The following is a 21,748-nucleotide window of genomic DNA, read 5'->3' as shown; positions in this document are numbered from 1 at the left end:
ATCCTAAAATTATTTTTTAATAGTTTTCAAAAATGAGATAAATTGAATACATTGAATGATAAACAAAATATGTATAGTATATTAAAATAACAATTTATAAAAAATATTATAAAAAAATTAACTATTTTAATATGTCAACAGTGAAACCATTCATAAATTCCGAACCAAAAGATGTAACAGTGCTCACTGGACAGACTGCCGAATTCGAATGCAAGGTGAGTGGTGATCCAAAACCAAACATCTACTGGGAACGCGATGGTAATAAAATGCCTTTCGGCCGAGCCCAAATATTGGACAACAAATCACTGCGGATCATTAACGTGATAGCACAAGACGAAGGACTCTACGTTTGTAATGCCGAAAATGACGTGGGTTCCGAGGAGGCTAAGGCTTCATTAACCGTACACTGTAAGTATTGACTATCATATGATACCGATAAGTTATCATCTAACTTATTAATTACTTTAAGAAGACATTAGTTTAAATTATACGAAAAATGTGGTTAAAACACAGCTAACCTCAACTTGTATTGTATTGTATTAACTATGATATTTTTGACAAAAGATGATTATCTTCTCTGATAAATTTTGTGTTTTTGAAAAATACATTTTTTTATCGCCTTAATGTTATAAATGGAAACTTTTATTTTTCATTTGATTTTTGATTTTTTATCATATGTTATTTTAAAGTACACTAAAAACAATTATTATAGGTAGTTAGGTTCTTTATAAAAATTGTTCCATTCTAAAATAGATATTTTTGTTGTAAAAAAAAATAAGTATAAAACCTAAAAATATAATAACGAAAATAATACTGAATTAAAATAATATCCAATTTTTGAACACTGCAGTTTTATGCTTTAAAAAAAAATTAATTTACCATAATATTATGTTATCATATTTTATTCTAAAATTTCTCGCATACTTCAAACAGGCTATTTACATACTTAAAAAAACGTAAAAATTGTGTATTATATTATATAGTTTTCAAACTTCTACTGTACCGTGCACACATTATATAATAGTACATTTATTCCGTTTTGAATTGTAAATGCAAAACCTCTAACATATATTATGTTAATCTCATTTCGTGTTCTAGCCCCGCCGACATTTGTGACCAGACCCAAAGACCAAAAAGTGGGCCTCAACGGAATTGCAAATTTTGACTGCGTAGCCCAGGGCAACCCACCACCGTCTGTGTTTTGGTCGCGTGAAGGGTCACAGGTGCTGATGTTCCCTGGCAACGCATACGGGCATTTTCACGTCACTCAAGACGGCACGCTACGCATACAGGGGGCTCAAAAAGAAGACGCCGGTTTCCTCGTGTGTTCCGCGTTGTCTGTCGCTGGATCGGTGACTTTTAGAGCTTTCTTACAGGTATTTATTGTTATAAAGATTCTAATTCAGGTGTTTTTTATTAACACTACAAACTAACCGTGGTTTATAATACTATATATAACATTATTGTAGTGATAATAATCTTATTTCCTATAAAATATTGAACTTTAAGGTGAATATTCGTAAGTTAATGTACGGAATTATTCACCAAACTCATCCCCTTTTTACTCTTAAAATTATTTATCTATTTAAATTATGATGAGAACCTCCTTTTTTACAATAAATTGTTAAACTCATTATTTTTTTTTTAAATGTTACTGCATCTAGATAAATTGAAATGCAAGCAAGTAATTTATTTCAGTTGATATAAAGTAATAAACTCTATATTAAAACAAAATATGGTGGTAATCATGTTTAGGAAATCGCCCTGTACATAATTTACGGCTTTATAATGCCCCACGTTTCCGCACTATCGAAATTCCAACTAAAATGATTATTACATTTATTCGACTTACTATAGGTCACATCCGTGCAAGATGTTCCTCCACCTGTTGTCGATATCGGACCGACTAACCAAACGTTAGCCACGAGATCAGCTGCCACACTACCATGTCAAGCGTCCGGTATACCATTGCCTACCATAAAATGGTATAGAAACGGAAATTATTTGTCTCCAGATGATCCCAGAGTAACCATTACATCGTCGGGCACATTACAAATAGACGGTAAGTTTCTAAGTTACTGCAATATTTTTTATAGTTACTGATATAGTTTATAGTATCATACGCAGTAGATACATACACATACAAATACATTGCAGTATTGCACAATCTGTTACGTATATTCATAATTTTATTTATTTAAATTTTTCTTTTATTTATTATTACTTAAAATACAAAAGGGAAAAGCCCTTTTTTATTATATAATAACTACCCCATATTTTATTTTTGAACTCGTATAAATAAATAATAAAATATTATTATTATTATTATTATTTACTCTACTTTGCTTCAAAATCCTATAAGAGAAGAAATAACTTTCTGTCGTACCTTTGAAATGAAATCTGAATTCTTTTTAAGTTTGTTTTTCTTAATAAAGATTAAGTGTAAAAGCAGAAATACCTTCAAGTTTGATTATATTAGCGTATTATTTATCATACAATTTAAAAAAATTCCTCGTTCCAGAATTCTTTTGAAATGCAAAATAAGCAAACTAAAATCATCAGTTGTATTTATTAATTATACATTTAACTATATCACTAAAAGCAAAAGAAAATACTGTATTTCTTCTTTCTGCAAACAAAGTTTTTTGTATGACTCAAATTAAATCCTTAAAATAGTTATGACATTTTTAATACATAATAAAGTATTATGTAATCACTATCAGCACATCGTACTCAAGGACGGCACGCATAATTTATTATTCACCGTGCTTATTTTGAAAGCTTATTACAGATACTTTTACTTTTAAACCTTTGTAGCGACTTTTGTTTGTATGCACACTTACCTACAATGTACATTTTTTATGACAAATTATAATATATTTTTTCGAATCAATGCTACATACACCACAGACTATAGTGTAATGTTCTTAGTAATTATAATCAAATTATGACCTATCTGTATATTCTTTTAGAACTCGAAGTATCTGATTCCGGTCTGTACACCTGCACTGCTTCTTCGGAAAGCGGTGAGACTTCCTGGTCGGCATCACTGAGCGTCGAGGAATCTCCGGGCTCACGGCTCCACCGTGCGCCTGACCCTGCCATGTTTCCAGCGGCCCCGTCAGTGCCGACCATCGTAAACGTCACCAGAAACTCAGTTACTGTTACGTGGCACCCGCCCACTCCACACCTTGGCGCTTCTCCGATCATCGGATACACGCTCGAGTATTACAGTCCGGACCTACAAACCGGATGGGTAGTCGCCGCACATCGCATATCGACCAACACCATGGTTGTAAGTATATTAGTCGAATGGTACTTAGTTAACTAGTCTGCTCCCAATATGAAAAGATCTGACACGCGTCCTACAGACACTCTTCATTATTTCAAATTTCGTAATTCTCGTTCTTTTGTCACCCGAAATTTGGAGTATTGTAACTTATAAATATCCTCATATTATAATCAAATATATTTGTGTTCATGTTCAGGTCGATAATCTAAAACCAGACACGTCGTACGTGTTCATGGTAAGAGCGGAAAACTCGCATGGCTTGAGTGTGCCTAGCGCGTTGTCTGCTATGGTAAAAACCGGTGGGACTAATACTATTATCACACAACAGTCTCTGGAAGAAGCCCGAGAACGGCTCGGCACTAAAATTATAGACTTCAAAGAACTGTTTCCGGTATCGTCTACGTCAGTACGAGTAATATGGGAGGTATGTACCTAAAACTTGTAGATATGTCGTTGTGTTTTCGATTGAAAATTATTATATATTACATTCACGCTAATATTTAAGGTATTGAGCAATCCCGAATGGGTAGAAGGTATTCACGTACGGTTCAGAGACTTATCGGGTGGCTCGCAGACCTATAACATGATGACAGTAATGATGAACAACGGTGAGCCTAAGTCGTATACTCTGGCCAACCTCCGTAAATATAACAAGTACGATTTCTTCTTGGTTCCGTTCTTTAAGACGGTCGAAGGCCAACCTTCGAACTCCATGGTCGTCCAAACCTACGAAGATGGTAAGTGAAAATACCTAAATCCAACCTATACCTAACTTTATTTTCAAAATCTCGTTAAACCGTCGATTTGATTTTTTTTTCATCGTAGTTCCTTCTGCGGCTCCGGAAGACGTACAGACAGGTATGGTTAACGCTACTACCGCGTTCATACGATGGTCGACACCTCCACCACAACACGTCAACGGAGTATTATTGGGTTATAAAGTAAGTAAACGAAACTCGAATTCAAGATATTTCCACTTTTTTCTCCCTGGTGATTTATTTTAGTTTTATGTTTTTGGTAATAATTTTGTGAATTGCTATTTCAAATATTCGTTGAATATATAATAATCGTATTCATATGTTAATAATGTATAATTTAAAATATATATATACCTATAACAATAAAATTATATTTTTATTTTTTGTATTTGAAAAGTATTCAAATATTACTTAAATACATTGACCACAATAATATTTGGAAATTTCCTATATATTTTAAACATCGTGTAATTTTTACTTAAATGGTTTACGTAATAAACCGGTCTGTTTTATAGATACAAGTGAAGAATAACAACGCTACAAAAGCCGCCGTACAAGAGCTGTTGAACTCGTCGACCACGACGATAATGCTCAACTTGACGGTGGGTGGCAGCTTCACGGCTCGGGTACAGGCGTACACCCGGAGCGGGTACGGGCCCTACAGCGCTCCAGTACCGATCGTCATGGATCCGGCGTACCCGGCCAGGGCGTATTCGTCTACGTCCAACGGCGAGGCGTGGATCATCGTGCTGTTGGCGGCCCTAGTGGTAATGTTGGCGTGCGTTATTGTCACCGTCGTGTACTTGAAGCGGAAACAGAATGCCGGCAAACAGTTGGGCCACTTCAACGGTAAACACATTTAATACCGACCGCTCATAATATTATGTACCGCGATTATATTATATATGCACGTATGTTATACCGCTATCGATGTACCATTGCAGTGCCGGTGGTCAGTGGCGACCTGTCACAACTTAGCATGTTGAGTGCCGGTGGCAAGGAGGCGCTGTGGATCGACCGCGGTTGGCGCAACGGGGAGAAAGACCCCGAGTCCAAACTGTTGAACGGCATCGGTAGGGAGACGCCCTGTGCGGACTACGCCGAGGTGGACACCCGAAACTTGTCGACGTTCTACAACCCGCGCAAGGACATGACGTCCAACCCGACACCGTACGCCACCACTACTCTGCTGAACCGTGACGATTGCAACGTAAGTTATCGTCGTGTTTATACGCGTTGAACAATACAGATGTATTCAACCCGTTTTTTCGTTTTTTCTTTTGGCCCGCGAACACATTTCAAGCATAACATGCATATTTTTCATACGTTTTTAATCATTCAATATAATGTTTTTATCAATACAATGTGACCCGGGAAATGTATTAAGATAGCTCACTGCCTACAAAGGCTGAAAACTTCTGCGATAAGCACTTATCACTGACGATCGACATTTTCTGAACATCTCTTCGCATTATTTTCCAATATGCTATATTAGCAATACTTATAATGTACTAACACGTGTCCTTAATTTTTAAATCATAAACACACACTACAAAATCTACAAATCGTTATAATTTTTTTTTTATCAATTACATGTTAATAGGAATCTACGCATTTGTTTGGGGCCGCTAGCAGCTCATCCGAAACCAAGACTCTGAGTTCCAACGGATCGTGTCATGAACGTTGTCATGAACAAGTGGCTGGGCCTAACAATCATTACCTCGGTAAGCGCAACAGGATTTAAAGTTTTAAACCACAGCTTTTAATTTTTTTTTTCAATGAATTAATCCTTTTTTTCTTCATATTCAAGACGAAAACGTGGACTTCAATAATCACAAGCGAAAACCGCCAATCTACCCGATCAATCAAGCACCGCCTCCGAATTGGAACGAGTTCCTCCCACCGCCCCCTCAACACCCGCCGACCGATTCTATGCGGAAAACGTCTCAGGTATGGGTTTTCTATTAGTTAGTTCGTCACACTCTCTTGGTTACACGATCGATTTATTTCATTCGTCTCATTGGTGCTTTTTTTAGTTTTTTTTTTATGATATGATATTGATTTGACACAACATCAAGGTCATTTTTTTTTTAGTTTCTCTTCATATTTTCATATCTATGCTTGAAACACCATCTTTATTGGTGTTTTTATTATAATTATACAAAAATACGAATGTGATACTGCAAGAAAATTAAAATTTTACTCAATTATTCATAATAGTACTTTATTATATTAAATACAATTTTAATATTAGCATTTTGTCTTCGTTATTTTATTTTTTATTATTTCTTCAAAAATAACATTTCTTTATTTTTTTTTTCCTGAATAGTCCAACGGAGGCAGTCCACAAACAAGTCGTCGTATGCACGCTGGAAGTTTCCCGAAACAGTCCCACATCCACTCCAGCAAGTCTTTGGCCGGAAGTTGCAACGGCTATACGCCCGCATGGATTTACACTGGAAACCAGAGCAACGAACACAGATTTAACCCGCCGCCTTCCACACAACCACCACCGGTAATTACTTGTCACCGTATAGCAAATAATATAATGATCACAATAATTTATATTTGATGTGAACTGTGAATTTTAAAATTTTAAATCATATAAATTATTTTTCATCTTGCTTTACAATTCATTATGAAATAATGTTCTATAGATTCTAAACAATCGTATAATATAATATACCGTTTCAACTTCTATCGGTGGTTATAGACAATTAATATAAAATTAAAATATAATATTCTTAGTAAAAAGTAAAAACTAGTCTTAACATATTATAACCACACAATTCGCAGAAATTACTAAGTTTTATTTTTATCGTTAATATTGTTATAATAATTTATTACTATCAATATATTTTAAAGAATAAACAAAATTGCATGCTTCAAATATTTTTTAAAATATTTATTATATGAATAACTGTCGTTAACAAAAAAAAAGTAGACAACTAATAAAATATTTATAAAATTGTTATGTAATTTAAAATATGTTATATAATATATAAAGCTTAAGTACTTAACATATTATAATTATTCAATTATCCCCAAATGTACTTTAAGAAGAATTGAAAACAATTATTTTGTTTCTTTATTAAAACATAAAAATGAAAGTTTTTCGTTCTTTAAGCTGAATAAATAAATAAATTTAAAAATCATTTTTTTTTTTTTTTGTTATTTGAAATTATTGAAATTATCATTCGTTAAATTCGTCTTAAACAATAAATACTTAAATAGCTCAATAATAAGTCAATAAGGAAAATAGTTTGAATACTATAAGATAATTAATGATTCACTAGCTAGTAAACCGCATAGTTCTAACCAACTTCGGGAATTTGCCCCGTTGACGTTGGTATTTCTAGACATTCAGCCCTTTCCAATGTCCAAAATTCAAAAGGGTATGGTTTTTGGTTTTAACCGCAATGAAGCTAAGGCCCTGCACATTTCCGCCGCTGCTCGAATTATCGATTGCACCTTGCCTTGCGCGTCGCAATCGTACAAACATCACAACACACGTCTCATGTCGGAATATTTCCTTTTAAACAGGTACCGAACTCGTCTCATCCATCCGTATGCAACGTGTCTTCGTGCCAGGGACTGGATCGGTCGTCCAACAAGTATGGCGCGTCGCGGAACCGCATGCACTCCGATTACGAATACGAGAGCGCGTCGCTCTTGTACGGCCATGTCAATCAGCCGACGCAACAGCAGCCTCAACCACCTCCGATGCAGTGCAACAAACGGACGCCCGACGAACAGCCACAGCAGTACAACACTTGCTGTTCCGAAGGGAATAGCATAGACCGTTGTATGCAGTCCACTCTGCCGGGTCTCGCGTACAAACATCATTCCGGTAAGAATTCCTGATCCACATTGCTAGTTTTAAGTTCGGTGCAATAGGCTAATACCGCATTTCTCATTCCATCGCCTAAAACGTACATAATATATTATTGTACTTCGACTTACGATGTGTATAACTAGTGTGTTGGCACGTTCCATATGAAAAGGAATCCGTTTCGTTTCCCCTCTTTTATAAAACGGAAAGAATTCGTTCAGTTTCCTTTTCTTTTTTTATCTATTTGAAAAAGAATTCGTTATTCCGCCGTTCTTTTAAAAAATAAATAAGTTATTCTATTGGTTCCAAATTGTAGAAACGAAATACAATTTAATAATGGTGAGACTAAAAAATTCTCAAATCAATAATTTAGAATTTAGAATTACTTGATAAAATAGCATTCTTTAAAGTTTAAGACTCTTTAACCGTTATAGATTTAAATGATTGTAATGATCTTTACTACAATTATTTAAAAGCGTATAATATGCAAGTACGCATTTGCTGAATTGTTCCATGTCTGTACTTTATGCAAAGAATAGTTTTTTTCCCTGTTACAATAATTTTCGTTCCGTTCCTTATTATGTTTATTTTTAATGAATTGGTTCGACGTGCTAGTTTTTAATAGGAATTCGTTCTTTCCAACACTACAGTGTATAACTTATTCAAATTAAATTATATTATCATGTATTTCCGAAACCAATTTATTATATAACCACTACTATAATATAATCACTATTAAATAAATATTATTGATAGGTATGCACTATTTTAATAAATCACTGTATCAGTATATTAAGACTTGTTTGATCAAAAACATTTTTGCTTTTATCCAACATCAATATTATCCATAATTCATGTATATTGTATAGTCAAATTAAAAAGTTTGATTTATTATTAATCAATATTTATCATCAAAATGACTTACATAAAATATTGACTAAAACTATATAGGTACTTCTATTAAAACTATCCGAGTATTATTAACAGAAACATTATATAAGTTAAATTATCATACCAGTCTTATTTTTCTTTGTCGAAGACACATTGGTTATCCTATACTCACCCCCCCCCCCCCACGAGTAGTGCGCTTAGATTTTAGAATTTCATCTAACCGGATATGTTTCCCATATTATGAATAGAACGATTATTTTATCACAAACAAGAACATTTTTAATTTCAAAAACAAATAACAGTAACCACGTAGAAATAATACAAAACACTATACGTTCTTAGACGTTCAAAAAAAAAAAATTAACGAAATTTAGTTCCCGAGGTATCTGGTAACTGTCTCACAATAAAATAATCGACCTGCAGTGTTATACATATTATTGATGTACAGGGAGCCGTTATACACACGGTTATTGGGCGAGTGTATATTATTTTCCGAGATCCACGATGTACGGTACTCGGGAGACCATATAGCTGGTACAACGTAAAAACGATAAAAAGGGCCGGGAATCATAGCAATAATCCAACGTTCAAAATTACTTTTACGACCACCGCCATCTTTCGTATTATCGTACGTTTTATACCGTCAATATAATAGATAGATACAAACCGTGTGAAACTAATCGTGCTGGGGTGTATGTATTGTTATCAAAGGTGGAAGTTACAACAGCTACCTAGTTACAAATTTAAAGCCAAGTAAATATTTAACTACTGTTTATTTAGTTAGTTTTCCAATTAACTTGATAATGCCAAACATATTTAAAGTATCCATAGTAATTATCACCTAAAGTATTCCGGTAAATTAGAAAAATAATACGTTAAGTTAAAAGTCGCATGTTTACACGTAATATATGCATATTGTACATGGTTAAAACTAAAAAACTAATTGTTGTTTTTATTTAACCACGATACGATACGATAATTTTTAAATTAAAAACAAATAAGATCCGATTGTTAGATTCAGCTTAAAAATTAAACCAATGAAAGCAAAATGTAAACTCGGTTATTATCGCTGACGAATGAAATAAAGATTAAAACGGAATTATTTTTATTTTTGTGATGGATATTATAGTCCTTAGTCTTTTTTCTTCGTCGACGGGTTTATTATCATAATATATTACATCATAACATTTTAAGTATTTTGTTTGAAACACATCAGGCCTATAAATATATAACGATGTATAGTTGTAAATACACAACGGCTTTGCTACGGCGCTTTGAAACAAATACTTTGATAGGCTTCAAAATGATCTCAGCCTATCGTTTATTTTTGTTAAATTAATAGGTTAATTTTAGGAAAAAAAATTCTTAGTTATTGAAATTTATTCGGGTATTACATGTTAAATAAACTAACTCTAGACACCTGAATAATAATAATGTTAAAGTCGTGTTGTTAGTTCTTTATGTGTACTAAATATTATGTATCGTTACATTGTACATTAATTAAATTTAAATGTATTTTTGGAGAATAATCGATAAAAAAACATACATTGATGTTTCAATCAAGCATATTGTATGCGAGGAAGGGGTTGGAAATCACGTTAGGTACTTATACGAAAACAAGTAGATAAGTTTAGCCTATTTTTGAGAAAGTCGCATATTTTTGCAGTGTGTAATTATATTTTTAAATTTCAAATATAAATATTATTGTTATTAACGATGTGATTGGTCTTACAGAACAGTGGCATCGAGACCGCGGTTGGTGTGACGAAGACGATGACGACGATGACGATAGAGGTGTTGGCGGCGGTGGCGTTAATCTCGCGGGAGCTGACGACAAAGGTAGCTGCAGCAGCGGTTGTTCGTGCAGCGAATCGTCTTGTCTGTACGCCGAGGCGACGGACGTACCGTGTCCACCTGTGCTTCAGTCGTCGTCTTCGTCAACAGCTGTTGGACGCAAGTGATAATGCGCCACTTCCGACGAGCGTTGTAAGTATTTTACGATCTACATCACTATATAATCGTTGTTCCCGTAGACTTTTTTTACCCACGAATCAAGACACGTATCAAACTATCACAAAAACAATAAAATAATACCACCTATTTTTTTCTGAAAATATAGTAACAGAATTGATTAACCTAAATGAAAACTTTGTTTTCTGAGATAAGTATAATAATGATTTTTAAGGAGTTTGGTTTAGGCAATTTTAATGACGTTTTGAGATAGATAAAAAAATTTAATCTTAATAATGCATTTAAATATTAATTCAATGGATAACTTACAAGACGTGGTCTCTCTCGTCAACACCATATTTGGTTGTTACAAAATTACAAGATTATAATATAGAAAAGCGGTTTTGGAGAAAAAAAATTATCACTTAAACTTTAATAAGCAGTTACTTAAACAAAATTTAAAAAGTAAATAAATAGGTATATGACATACTTTAAAAAAAAAAAAAACTCTTTGTGGTCTTTTGCGTATCGTGTATTGATTATTTGGTTTGTCAACTCTACTGTGACTATATAGAGTATAGACAAAAGTCTTTTTTTCAAAAAACTGTTTTCACATATAATTAATGAATATTTTTCGTTCTCTTATTAGAAGGTACTATAATAATACTATAATAATGTTATGTTATAAATGTTGATTGTACAGGTCACCGGTACTAGTCCGAGTCGACGATTACAAGTGTGACGGTTCGTTGAAGACCGCCCAAAAATCGTCATAAGTCAATTCGATGTCTCACATTCGAAAAAACACAAACTATCAAATCAAAATGTTTCGAGTAAACCCTGTTGTACATATGAAACCAATTTTCGCTCGAATTTTTTTTTTTACCTTATCGTTATGCGTAGTTATACAACTTAATTATATACCTATGCATTATACATAATATTTGTAAATTATATAAATAATCAATCGTATTGTATAACTTTTTTTTTTTGTTATTTACCAATACACACCGTGTGTGTCGTATATATACAATACGTAATCGATTTTTTTTTTAAATTTTTGTTCTTGTAAAAAAATAATGTACATAATGAATTGTTATTTATTTGTAAACTTGATTGGTATTAATTTTATGATATAGTTCCTTTTTATTTATTTTTTTTTTCTTTTATATATCGAGATGTTGTTGTGATAGATTCTATTTTATTTATGTAAATTAGTTTATTTTACGTTTCGTTAGACACACATCACACGTTTTAGCCGGAAACAAATCCAGCTCATTGTTTTAATACTATATAATATGTACCGACTGCGCAGAGCTCAAACGCGTGTTTTTTTTTTTACCGAAAACGATACGCTTTTCGCCTCCTACCCTTAGCGTACATGATATAACAATAATATTTATCGTATAATAATAATATAATATCGTTTAAGACAATCCACGAATGATTTCAATAAACATTTCTATGAAAAAAATAAATTAAAAACCAACCGATTTTTTTTACTCTCGGATATATATATACCTATATTTGTGTACAATATTTTTTATTATCAATATTATAGTATCCAATTCGACCTTGAGCAGATTATTATATTGTTCGTTCCAAAACGAACAATCGCGTTTTGTTATTTTAAGGACCTGCTTTTTTACATTTTTTTTTTTTTTATATTATTATTATTAATTTTTCATACGTTATAACAATAAATTTAAACCTCCAAAAAATAAACTACATATTACGATTTATCCTCTTCTACTATTATTATTATTATTATTGTTTTTACTGTGATAATTGAATGATGAATAATATTATGTAATTACGACGAACCTATTAATTTTTAATGAGTATTCTATTATGATATACATATTATTACTATTAGGTATATTATATAAACGCACGATTAGAATATCAGGACTGAATATAATATACAATATAATATGCATATCGTAATAACAATATTCCCGACGACTACTAAATAGTGTATTATTATTATTTGTATTACATTATATTATTATATTATTGTTTCGCGTCAATGTTCAACGTTAGAGTTTAAGTGTATAATTATAAAATTAATATTTTAACGGTTATTTAAATAATTTATAATGATCTGTAATATTAAAATATGTGTTGTAATAAGTGTCTAGATGTATAAAAAATAAAATAAACGTAATCATATAAAACAATACTACAACTGGCGCCCTTCAGCTATTGGTGCCACGTGCTTGTAAAAACTACTATTATCGTTACGTTGTATATTATTTATAAATAAACGAAAAAAAAAAAACAAAAATATTACTGAGCCTATGTTTACGATGTAAGGATATAATAATATTATACTATGTAGACACGAGTCATATTGTATACTTATATACTTGTAGTTATATGAACGAAAAAAATAAAACGTAATAATATTATATTTGTGAACGTGTTATATATATATACCTTTATTAATATTTACCTACAGCTGATCCTGCACCGCGACGACGTTGCGACCCCTTGCGAATTCAATGCCCCGTCACGTGGATTTATTTACATCCCTTCTTTCTTTTCCTTGTTTTTATCAAAAGAGAAATTTACGATCTGTACGAAATAGAGACAAACGAGTAGATACTATAAAAAATAATGAATAAGATAAATTGACATGATTAACACGATTGGGGGGAAGGCGCATTAGCAGCAGGTAGCACCCTTTTAGTTTTTTATTTAATTAGCAGTTTTTTTTTTATTATTATTATTATTATAGGTCGAGGGGCAAGTTTCGGCGTCGTATAGGGTTTTTGGGTAGGGTGTAAGAGAACATATTTTTCAAAAGTGAATTTGTGGGGACATTTTGAAAAATTAAAATACATACATAATGTCAACCATCGCAAAGAAACTGCATTGAGTCGATCAAAAAAATTATTTTCTAATTATTGACTTTAACGGAAATCGAAAGACGATTAATTGGAATGGCCTTTCAAAATTATCAATAGACTATATACTAACAATTAACAGCTGTGAGTCTTTCCGTTCAAAACAATAAATTCACAAAAGATTATCCCAACATTTTCATACTTACTAATGTTTATACAAATGGAATAAATATCGATACAAATAACGAATATAGTACTTTTAACAAAAAACAACCAACTAACGATATATTGAAAATGTATCAAATGATTTGAACGGTAATATGGAATTTCTAAGTTCACGTCTTAGGTATTTAAAACACGTGTCCAAAATCGCCAACATACATTTATACATTTTAATTCTGAACTATACAATTTATCAATATATAATATATTATGACTATATATTTTAAAATATGTATTCAAGGGGAGGAATGGCCTGCAGTGAAATCGATACAAAATCGGCGGAATCGATATAAGCTCGTCAATTAACATGATTATTATGCATAGGTATATACCAATGTACCATGTATATTGATCGAATAAAGGAAGATATTTGTATCTGGGGGCCAATTCTTGAAATTATGCGACTAATTCTCACATGCGATAAAAGTCACAGATTTTATCGAAGGTGACTAATTTTAATCGCATGCGACTTAAAATTGGTATTCTTGAACTAAATCGATAAGATTTTATCACTTGTCGTATGCGATAAAGTATTCCGAATGAACCACTGTGGTAACAACACAAAATCTAGATTTTAACCTCAAATAATCCGGAATTCTACATAATATTTACTAGTTCTAGATAAGAAGTACTAGATAATACTAGATAGTACTAGACAGTCTCTAAACCGTGATTAACTTTACAACCCTACAGTTTAGTATTTGTTATATTTTTTTTTTGTTTATTTTGTTATAAGTACCATTGGTAAAACTTTACTGTTATTCCACACATGTGTATCGTGAGTACTGCCAGGGAATAAAGCGTTGACATTCAATATTTTTAAATTTGAATCACAAATCTAGTTCAAAGTTCAAATTATTAATATATAGCACTAACACAAGTTTATTCCTATGTTTTACAAATAACATTTATCTATCAATTTAAATTATCCTAGTTGAAGTACAAACAGTTTTTAGAAATTAAATACATTAATAATAAGATCTGATTATGAATTTTTTAAAGCATTTGTGTTTATGATATCACAGAAAAATTGTATGATTTAAAAATGTTTAAATAATTAAAAACAATTATATTTTCCAATCAAAATTTTAATAAAATTGGATGATAATTTAATAGTTAACATTTAAATCTAATACAACATATTACCAATTGGACATTGATTGAATGATATCCCTTACGGTTAACATATATGTATTCGGGATGTTGATTTTCATTTAAATTTAAATTTGTTGAAGGGGGTGTGATTGCCACATGTGTACAATCAATACACCCAACAACACCAGGAAATCCAGTATTCCTGTAGAAACTAAATGATATATAATTTAAAAACATGCCAAACAATTTTTTTTTTAAATTTAAAACTTACCCATTACGGATATCATTGAGTTCATTTATATTTTTTGGAAACTTAACCCAAGCATTAAATATTTCGGGCAGGTTTAATGCAGTCACAACTTCACTGATACAGCGGGATACAGAAGGTTGGGATAGACCCATAAATCTACTGTTACCAATAGGCGATTGGTAAGAGCCCGTAGCCAAAAAATTTAAAGTTACAAAAATCTATGAAAATTAAAAATAGGTAAACCATAATTGATTAATAATATACAGTATAGTAGGTAGTATAAAAAATTACCTATATAAAAAAATTAAATAAAATTCCCATTATAATAATATAATGACTAGGAAATGGATTTGAACATAAGCGTACGCACGGGGTAGTCATGGTAGGCACTTGACTACTCTGTGAACTCCTTTGGCCCCCTTCAATATTCAATATTATTATTATGATAATTGATAGTCAATCATAAAATACTGTTTCACTATGGTAAATGTAGTTAAATGAGGTTACCCCATCAAAATTAGTTTTTGTAACTTAGGTGTGAATATGAATATTATATATACATAATATGTGTGTGTGTGTTAATGTGTTATGTACTTATGTATACTTATGTATGACTACCCTGCCAGAAATTCTGCGCACGCTTATGGATTTGAATACTCTAAAAAACAAGAAAGTGTATAGACTATAGATAATAGATATTATGTATATATGTTATTACTTGTTAGTTATTAGTGTATTGACTTAAGTCATCTCGTGGTGGATGATGATGTATGTATATAATATTACGATTTCATTATATTCAATCATATTCAGGGACGTACACAAGGGGGTGTTTTGGGTGTTCAAAACCCCCCCCCCCCCCGAAGTATTTGGTTTTTGTAATATAAATTGTACACTAACAAATTTAAATAATTAATATAATTTGAATAAAATAAAAATACTTAAACAAGATTTATAAAAAAATAAAATAGTATTTATTGTATATTAATGTGATGGGTACAAAAGAATTTGAAAAAAAATGATCTACTTTTCAATAACTTATTTTCAAAAACACCCCCCAAAATTTTTTTCTGTGTACGTTCCTGATCATATTATTATAATACCTATATCGTGTCTTACAGTATTTAATTCGACTTAAATTAAAAACCCACAGAAAACAATAAAGACACGCAGATCCATTATTATTTTAACAATATAAATGGCGAGAAATCGATTATATAAGCCCAAAGTGGGCTATAGTGAGTATTATACGACTGTCTCGACTCCTCCCCACCATCAAACGCGCAAGCACGTATTTGCAAAAAAAGTGTTGTACTCGGACGTGACGTTAAACCTCCTGTAAATGTTTAATCCGTCGTTTAAGGGCGAAAATCCGACATGACAAACGCCGGACTGTACCGTGGACGAAAATGTGTTTTTTTTTTTTTTGAAAAATCGTCGTCGCTACGTCTTAAAATATTGCACCGTGATTTGTTTGTTCGTAATGCAACACGGCGTATAACACGTTTATTCCATCTATTTTATGGGATACGCCATCTGCGGCGACTGCATTTCAGAGATCATTCGTTTGCAGCAGATCCCCAGAGCCATTGTATTGAAGTCCATCAGTCAGCTTATCCCATGAGTGATCCTTTAAAGTAACAAAACCGAAGATATTATGAAAACTTTCACTCGGGAGATGACTGTAATACATTATTGTCAACAATTTAAGTACTATAAACAATATAAACATCAGAAAACTGTACATTTTGTGCTCGTGATGACGTTTAACAGAAATATATCCTATATTGATTAGTTTTTTCCCTAAGTATCTATTTTTTTGGACAACCAAAATTTAAAAAAAAAATACATTTCGTTAACCTCGAAAACGATGGTTGTTGGATGGGTATTTATATTATTACAATAAATTTATCCTAGGCTTACTCTACATATAGGTTTAATGTAACATAATTGTTCCAAAACAATAATTTGTTTCATGAAAAATATTTTATATATTTTATAAGTAGTAGAAATATATAGGTTTAAAACCCGTAGTCCAACAACATCACAGCCCACAGCATAGGAACTCTCTATTCCCCCCATCACCATCGATTCAATCATTCTTTATCATTGTTATTATTAACAAGTAATAACTAATAACATATAGAAAAAATTTGCAGCTAGGAACAATTGCCTTCTTTGCCTCGCTCTTAAATATGCCACTGGGAAAACATCCAACAGTATGCACATTTGACAACTATTTACCTATAGTTGAGATCAAAACCACATTAGAATACAAATCTTGACAAACTAAATCATATAAAAGTACAAATTGAATAATTTTCATGATGAAACATTATTGAAATAATTCTATGAAGATAATGTGATCATATTTTCCAATCTTAACATAAAAATTAAATATAAATTGTCATATTAATTATTAATAGTTTTTGCCTGTTATTTTTTCGCTGATATTTACCTACCAATATTTAATAATTATGCCACTTCTTTAAAAGTATACACTTGGCAACTTGGCTATTAAACCAAAGTGCTATTTTATATCTTTGTACACTTGATTTTTACGAATTGGACTTTTTGACTATAAATTAGTTATTACCGAAACAATATGTAAATTTAAAGAGTGAACATATTCATTAAATAAAATTCCATCAATATCTTTAAATTTACAATGTTTAAACGGTTGAAACTTTTAAATAAAAAGTGATGATTAACAAGTGGTAGAAAATTACAAAGTTGAAAATATTAAGTTCTTTTTCAAGCCTATATACTTATAGGAAAAGATAAATTAATTTTCTTTTAAAATATTGTGTTCTAAAATAATAGGTAATGATAAAATTAAACATATAATATATATAATTGAATTAAAAATCATACTTACAAAGTATACATAAATACTTTATCAGTCTTATTTTCATAAAACATAGATTATGAAAACAATTCAGTGACAATCATAATCTAGTTTTATAATTGAAACAAAATTGATAATTCTAAAATAAAAATATAAAATAATTTATCTCACAACTGTACTTTATGGCATTTTAAAAACTTAAAATTATTATCGCTCCATATATAATTCTTCATCCACAATTTCCATATACATTGTTATTTTATTACACAATTGTTCTTCTTCATCACTATTGTCGTCATCATCATCATCATCATCTTCTTCATTTTGATTCATTTCATTTTTTTGGGTAAGGGACAACAATTCCAACTGTCTAGGCATTTCTTCTTTATCGTAATCCTTATCCTTAGACTGTTTCTCACTCATTGGTGTAGATAATAAGTTATCAATTTCCATGTGTATTCTTTCATGAACTATAGTTTTCAACAATGCTTTAGCTTCTTCTTTGGTTTCTGCATAATTCAAACATTTTTGTGCATAATGAAATGCTTGATCATAGTTCATACGATTCAAATTGTAATTTGCAAGAAACATGTAAGCATAGCTGTGATCACGAGTCTGTTCATCTAGTCCATGCTCTTCAATGTATTCTAAAAACATTTTTGCAGCATCATTTGGTCTATTTATAACTACATACAATCTGAAGAAAAAAAAATACATCAATATATAAAATAATGAATTTGGTATATAATGAAGAAATTTAAACTTACTTTGCTAAGTAAATGAGGCCAAGCTTTTCATCATCGCCCATAGCTCGCCCTTTTAAGTAGCTTTGAAATGCCATATCTATGTTACCCAATTTTTCATATACGTTGCCAACGGCGATTATCATTCGGCTATCAAATGGTCTCAGCAATTGTGCTTGCTTGAAAAAATAAAGGCTGTGTTTGAACATACCAAGTATTTCATACGTTTGACCCAAACCATACCACGCTCTGTATTCGTATTTATTTATTTCTGTACCAAAATTATGAAGTTAATTATACTTTTATAAATTACTAATATTACAATGATTACTACAATACACACCTAACGCTTTACTATAACTTTGTATTGCATCGTTTGAATTTTTAAGTTCCATATATTCTTGGCCAAGTAGTGTCCAAGCAGCTAAATACAGAGGATTCAATTTAAGCGCGCGATGAAAGTAACGCATTGCTTTTTGATGTTCTCCGTGAAGACTGTAATAGTTGCCCAAAATACAACAAGTCTCCACACGATATTTATCAATTTTGACTGCACGCTGAGCAAGATAAGCCAATTCAACTCGTTGATGTTGTACGTACAATAAATTTGAATAAGTATCCATATTTTCCAGCCGACAAGGTTCAATTTCAATGAGCTCTTGAAATTTTTGTACTGCTATTTCAATGTCTATGAAATATTAAATAATAAAATATATTGATTAACATGAACTAGACTATACAATAATCATAATTGTCTTAAACTTACATCTTTTGTTGTGGTAACAAACTGCAACTCTAGATAGGAGAAATATACTGTCACTAAAACCACAATTGAACAAATACTGTGTCATACCCAACATCTGTTCATTTAACTGCAAGTCCAAATATTTTTGACAGTAAAAGAAGTTTTTCATCCAATGATTGGGCAACTCTAGCTTTGACAACTAAAATGATATAAACAATTATTGTTGCAAATAAACTGATTTTATTATTATAATATGTTGCTCACTTTAACTCGATCTACTATAAGATCGCCAAGTTGCATCCACGCATGCCAATTTAGTGGCACTTCGTTTATAGATTCCACAAGCATTTTAACTGCTGCCTCATATTGTTCTAATTTCACATACACCACACCAAGCAAATATGTCAAATATCCATCTCCCTTTTTTTTTTGTCTTATAGACTCTAATAGCTGAGATAAATAATTTAACAAATTTCTATATTCTTTAAACATGGAAGGCGTCGCTTCACTACCAATGTTTTTAATATTACTGTCAGCAGCCAAATAATCTGAATACATTTTCAAAAATAATGGTATTTTTGAAGAACAATTTTTTAACCAAAATGATGCCCTGAAAAAAAATTATGCCTTAGTAACAATATAGTATATAGGTCTTAAATTTTAAACATATGAAATACCTTTGGTATTCTTTGGCGTTATAACAGGTTCGGGCATGAAGATAGAATTCCATTTCCTTGTATGGTATTGGAAGTTGATCAATAGAATATAAATCTGTAGATTTAGCGACCAGCATACGTTTAGGTACAGGAGTTAGAAGACTACGGGTGATTTTAGGTCTTTTATACCCTTCTATTTTTTTGGTTAACGGTTTAGGATTGTTGCCGACTTCAAGTGATAGGAGGAGATCTGAAGACCTGAAAATTATGAAAATATAATAATTAGAGTAAAATAAATAATTTAAAACAATAGAACTGCCAACAAAGTTACAAGATAATCACAAACAAAAAAATGTTTAGTAATAAATCAATCTCACGAGTAGTTTTATCTAGCAATTAACCACCGACACACAACTTTCAATTCTCAGAAGTGGTCGAATACAAAATGCATACAACAGTGGAATAAATTAAACAATGTAACCTTTGTGGACGCATATAACAATAAAAACTTAAAACAACAACCATAACACTCACCACTGGCAGCTGGTTTTTAGACCCCGGGCATACAGTTCGTTCATGCTGATTAGGAGCTCTTTTTTCACCTCGTCCATTTTTGGAACAGGGCAACCGACTTTTGCTACATCGACGTCCATAGCGTAGTTACTCATGATCCACCGCCGGAGACAAGTGATACTTGAAAGTTGAAGGCGATGTCAGTTCTTGTTCTCCAGGTACATCCAAGGTAGTTATAAATACCTAGGGAATCACACAGGCTGCGGATTGCAGAGTGCAGGTCACCTTAGGCTGATGTTTAAGCAGAACTTCATTAAAATTTAAAAGTTTAAATCGTACTAGACAACTCAACGACTCCACAGTTAGTTTGCACGCCGACTGATAACTGGTGGGTGATAATAAATATTACCGTTGATCACTGATAAGCTGATACAGCATTTTTAGCGGCAAAAAAAAATTTACACTGTTTAAATACTTTACATCGTTGTAAAACAACTAAACTTTCGTCTATTCGTCTCAAGGAACATTTTCAATTTTTCCTGCAATGTCACTAAATTCCATATATCTTATGATAGGTAGAACCATGTAAGGCTGACAACGGTTTTCCTACTCACGTTCCGGCCGAGTACTTTTTAATACTATGTATAACCACAGAATAGATTAATCTATTCTGTGCTATAACTTATAAGCCTCAACCATGTACACTTTGCCTTTTATATTTGTTTACTATTACCTATTGGCTATTACCCATGACTAAGCCATGATGGCTTCTATTCTAATGGACACTTTGTGACCCGTTCGGGATCTCCAATAATATTGATGAAGTTTGATGCCAATTGGTCAAAATTAAATGATTAGCATATTATTATGGTTTTATAGATATAACCCGATTGTTTATCGTACCCAATTTATAAATCTATCATTTTCACTTAGCTACAGTTGAAATATTCTGTTGTTTATTTTTGTCAAAATCAGTCGAGAACATTTTTAGTAGATAATAACATTGATTATAATACTCAAACTATACACTTTACCTCATGTACATAATAACTTTCATTGAATTTAAAATTTATATTTTTCATAGATTACCCTAAATAACAAAAT

General features: G+C 31.6%; 3 protein-coding genes across 3 annotated transcripts in view; 1 reads left to right on the top strand and 2 right to left on the bottom strand.

Annotated features, from left to right (window-relative positions):
- Positions 1 to 13,136, top strand: part of LOC114119395 (roundabout homolog 2) — a 157,473-nt gene extending 144,337 nt beyond the window's left edge. Inside the window, exons 5-19 of the mRNA XM_050201793.1 lie at positions 142 to 408; positions 1,099 to 1,376; positions 1,858 to 2,062; positions 2,973 to 3,295; positions 3,489 to 3,716; positions 3,798 to 4,029; positions 4,118 to 4,233; positions 4,566 to 4,899; positions 4,995 to 5,260; positions 5,654 to 5,774; positions 5,861 to 6,000; positions 6,380 to 6,565; positions 7,594 to 7,900; positions 10,508 to 10,759; positions 11,427 to 13,136. Coding sequence (XP_050057750.1) covers positions 142 to 408; positions 1,099 to 1,376; positions 1,858 to 2,062; positions 2,973 to 3,295; positions 3,489 to 3,716; positions 3,798 to 4,029; positions 4,118 to 4,233; positions 4,566 to 4,899; positions 4,995 to 5,260; positions 5,654 to 5,774; positions 5,861 to 6,000; positions 6,380 to 6,565; positions 7,594 to 7,900; positions 10,508 to 10,734 — 3,230 coding nt within the window. The 3' untranslated portion in view covers positions 10,735 to 10,759; positions 11,427 to 13,136. The remainder of the gene's footprint in view (positions 1 to 141; positions 409 to 1,098; positions 1,377 to 1,857; positions 2,063 to 2,972; positions 3,296 to 3,488; positions 3,717 to 3,797; positions 4,030 to 4,117; positions 4,234 to 4,565; positions 4,900 to 4,994; positions 5,261 to 5,653; positions 5,775 to 5,860; positions 6,001 to 6,379; positions 6,566 to 7,593; positions 7,901 to 10,507; positions 10,760 to 11,426) is intronic.
- A 1,379-nt stretch (positions 13,137 to 14,515) lies between these two features.
- LOC126549873 (putative nuclease HARBI1) lies at positions 14,516 to 15,806 on the bottom strand. Its single transcript, XM_050200267.1, has 3 exons — positions 15,161 to 15,806; positions 14,941 to 15,100; positions 14,516 to 14,632 (listed from the first exon to the last, which is right to left on the bottom strand). Exons 1-3 carry the CDS (start codon positions 15,289 to 15,291, stop codon positions 14,516 to 14,518), a joined length of 408 nt encoding a protein of 135 aa, XP_050056224.1. The 5' UTR covers positions 15,292 to 15,806.
- A 1,680-nt stretch (positions 15,807 to 17,486) lies between these two features.
- Positions 17,487 to 21,041, bottom strand: LOC114119403 (cell division cycle protein 23 homolog). The gene is made up of 7 exons (XM_050201796.1): positions 20,666 to 21,041; positions 20,153 to 20,389; positions 19,740 to 20,085; positions 19,497 to 19,674; positions 19,074 to 19,418; positions 18,755 to 19,001; positions 17,487 to 18,684 (listed from the first exon to the last, which is right to left on the bottom strand). Exons 1-7 carry the CDS (start codon positions 20,797 to 20,799, stop codon positions 18,195 to 18,197), a joined length of 1,977 nt encoding a protein of 658 aa, XP_050057753.1. The 5' UTR covers positions 20,800 to 21,041; the 3' UTR covers positions 17,487 to 18,194.
- Positions 21,042 to 21,748: the final 707 nt, after the last annotated feature.

This window comes from Aphis gossypii, chromosome 2 (genome assembly GCF_020184175.1).
Source record: "Aphis gossypii isolate Hap1 chromosome 2, ASM2018417v2, whole genome shotgun sequence".
NCBI lineage: Eukaryota > Metazoa > Arthropoda > Insecta > Hemiptera > Aphididae > Aphis > Aphis gossypii.
Note: the sequence above shows the minus strand (reverse complement) of the source record. Positions and strands in the feature narration are given on the sequence as shown.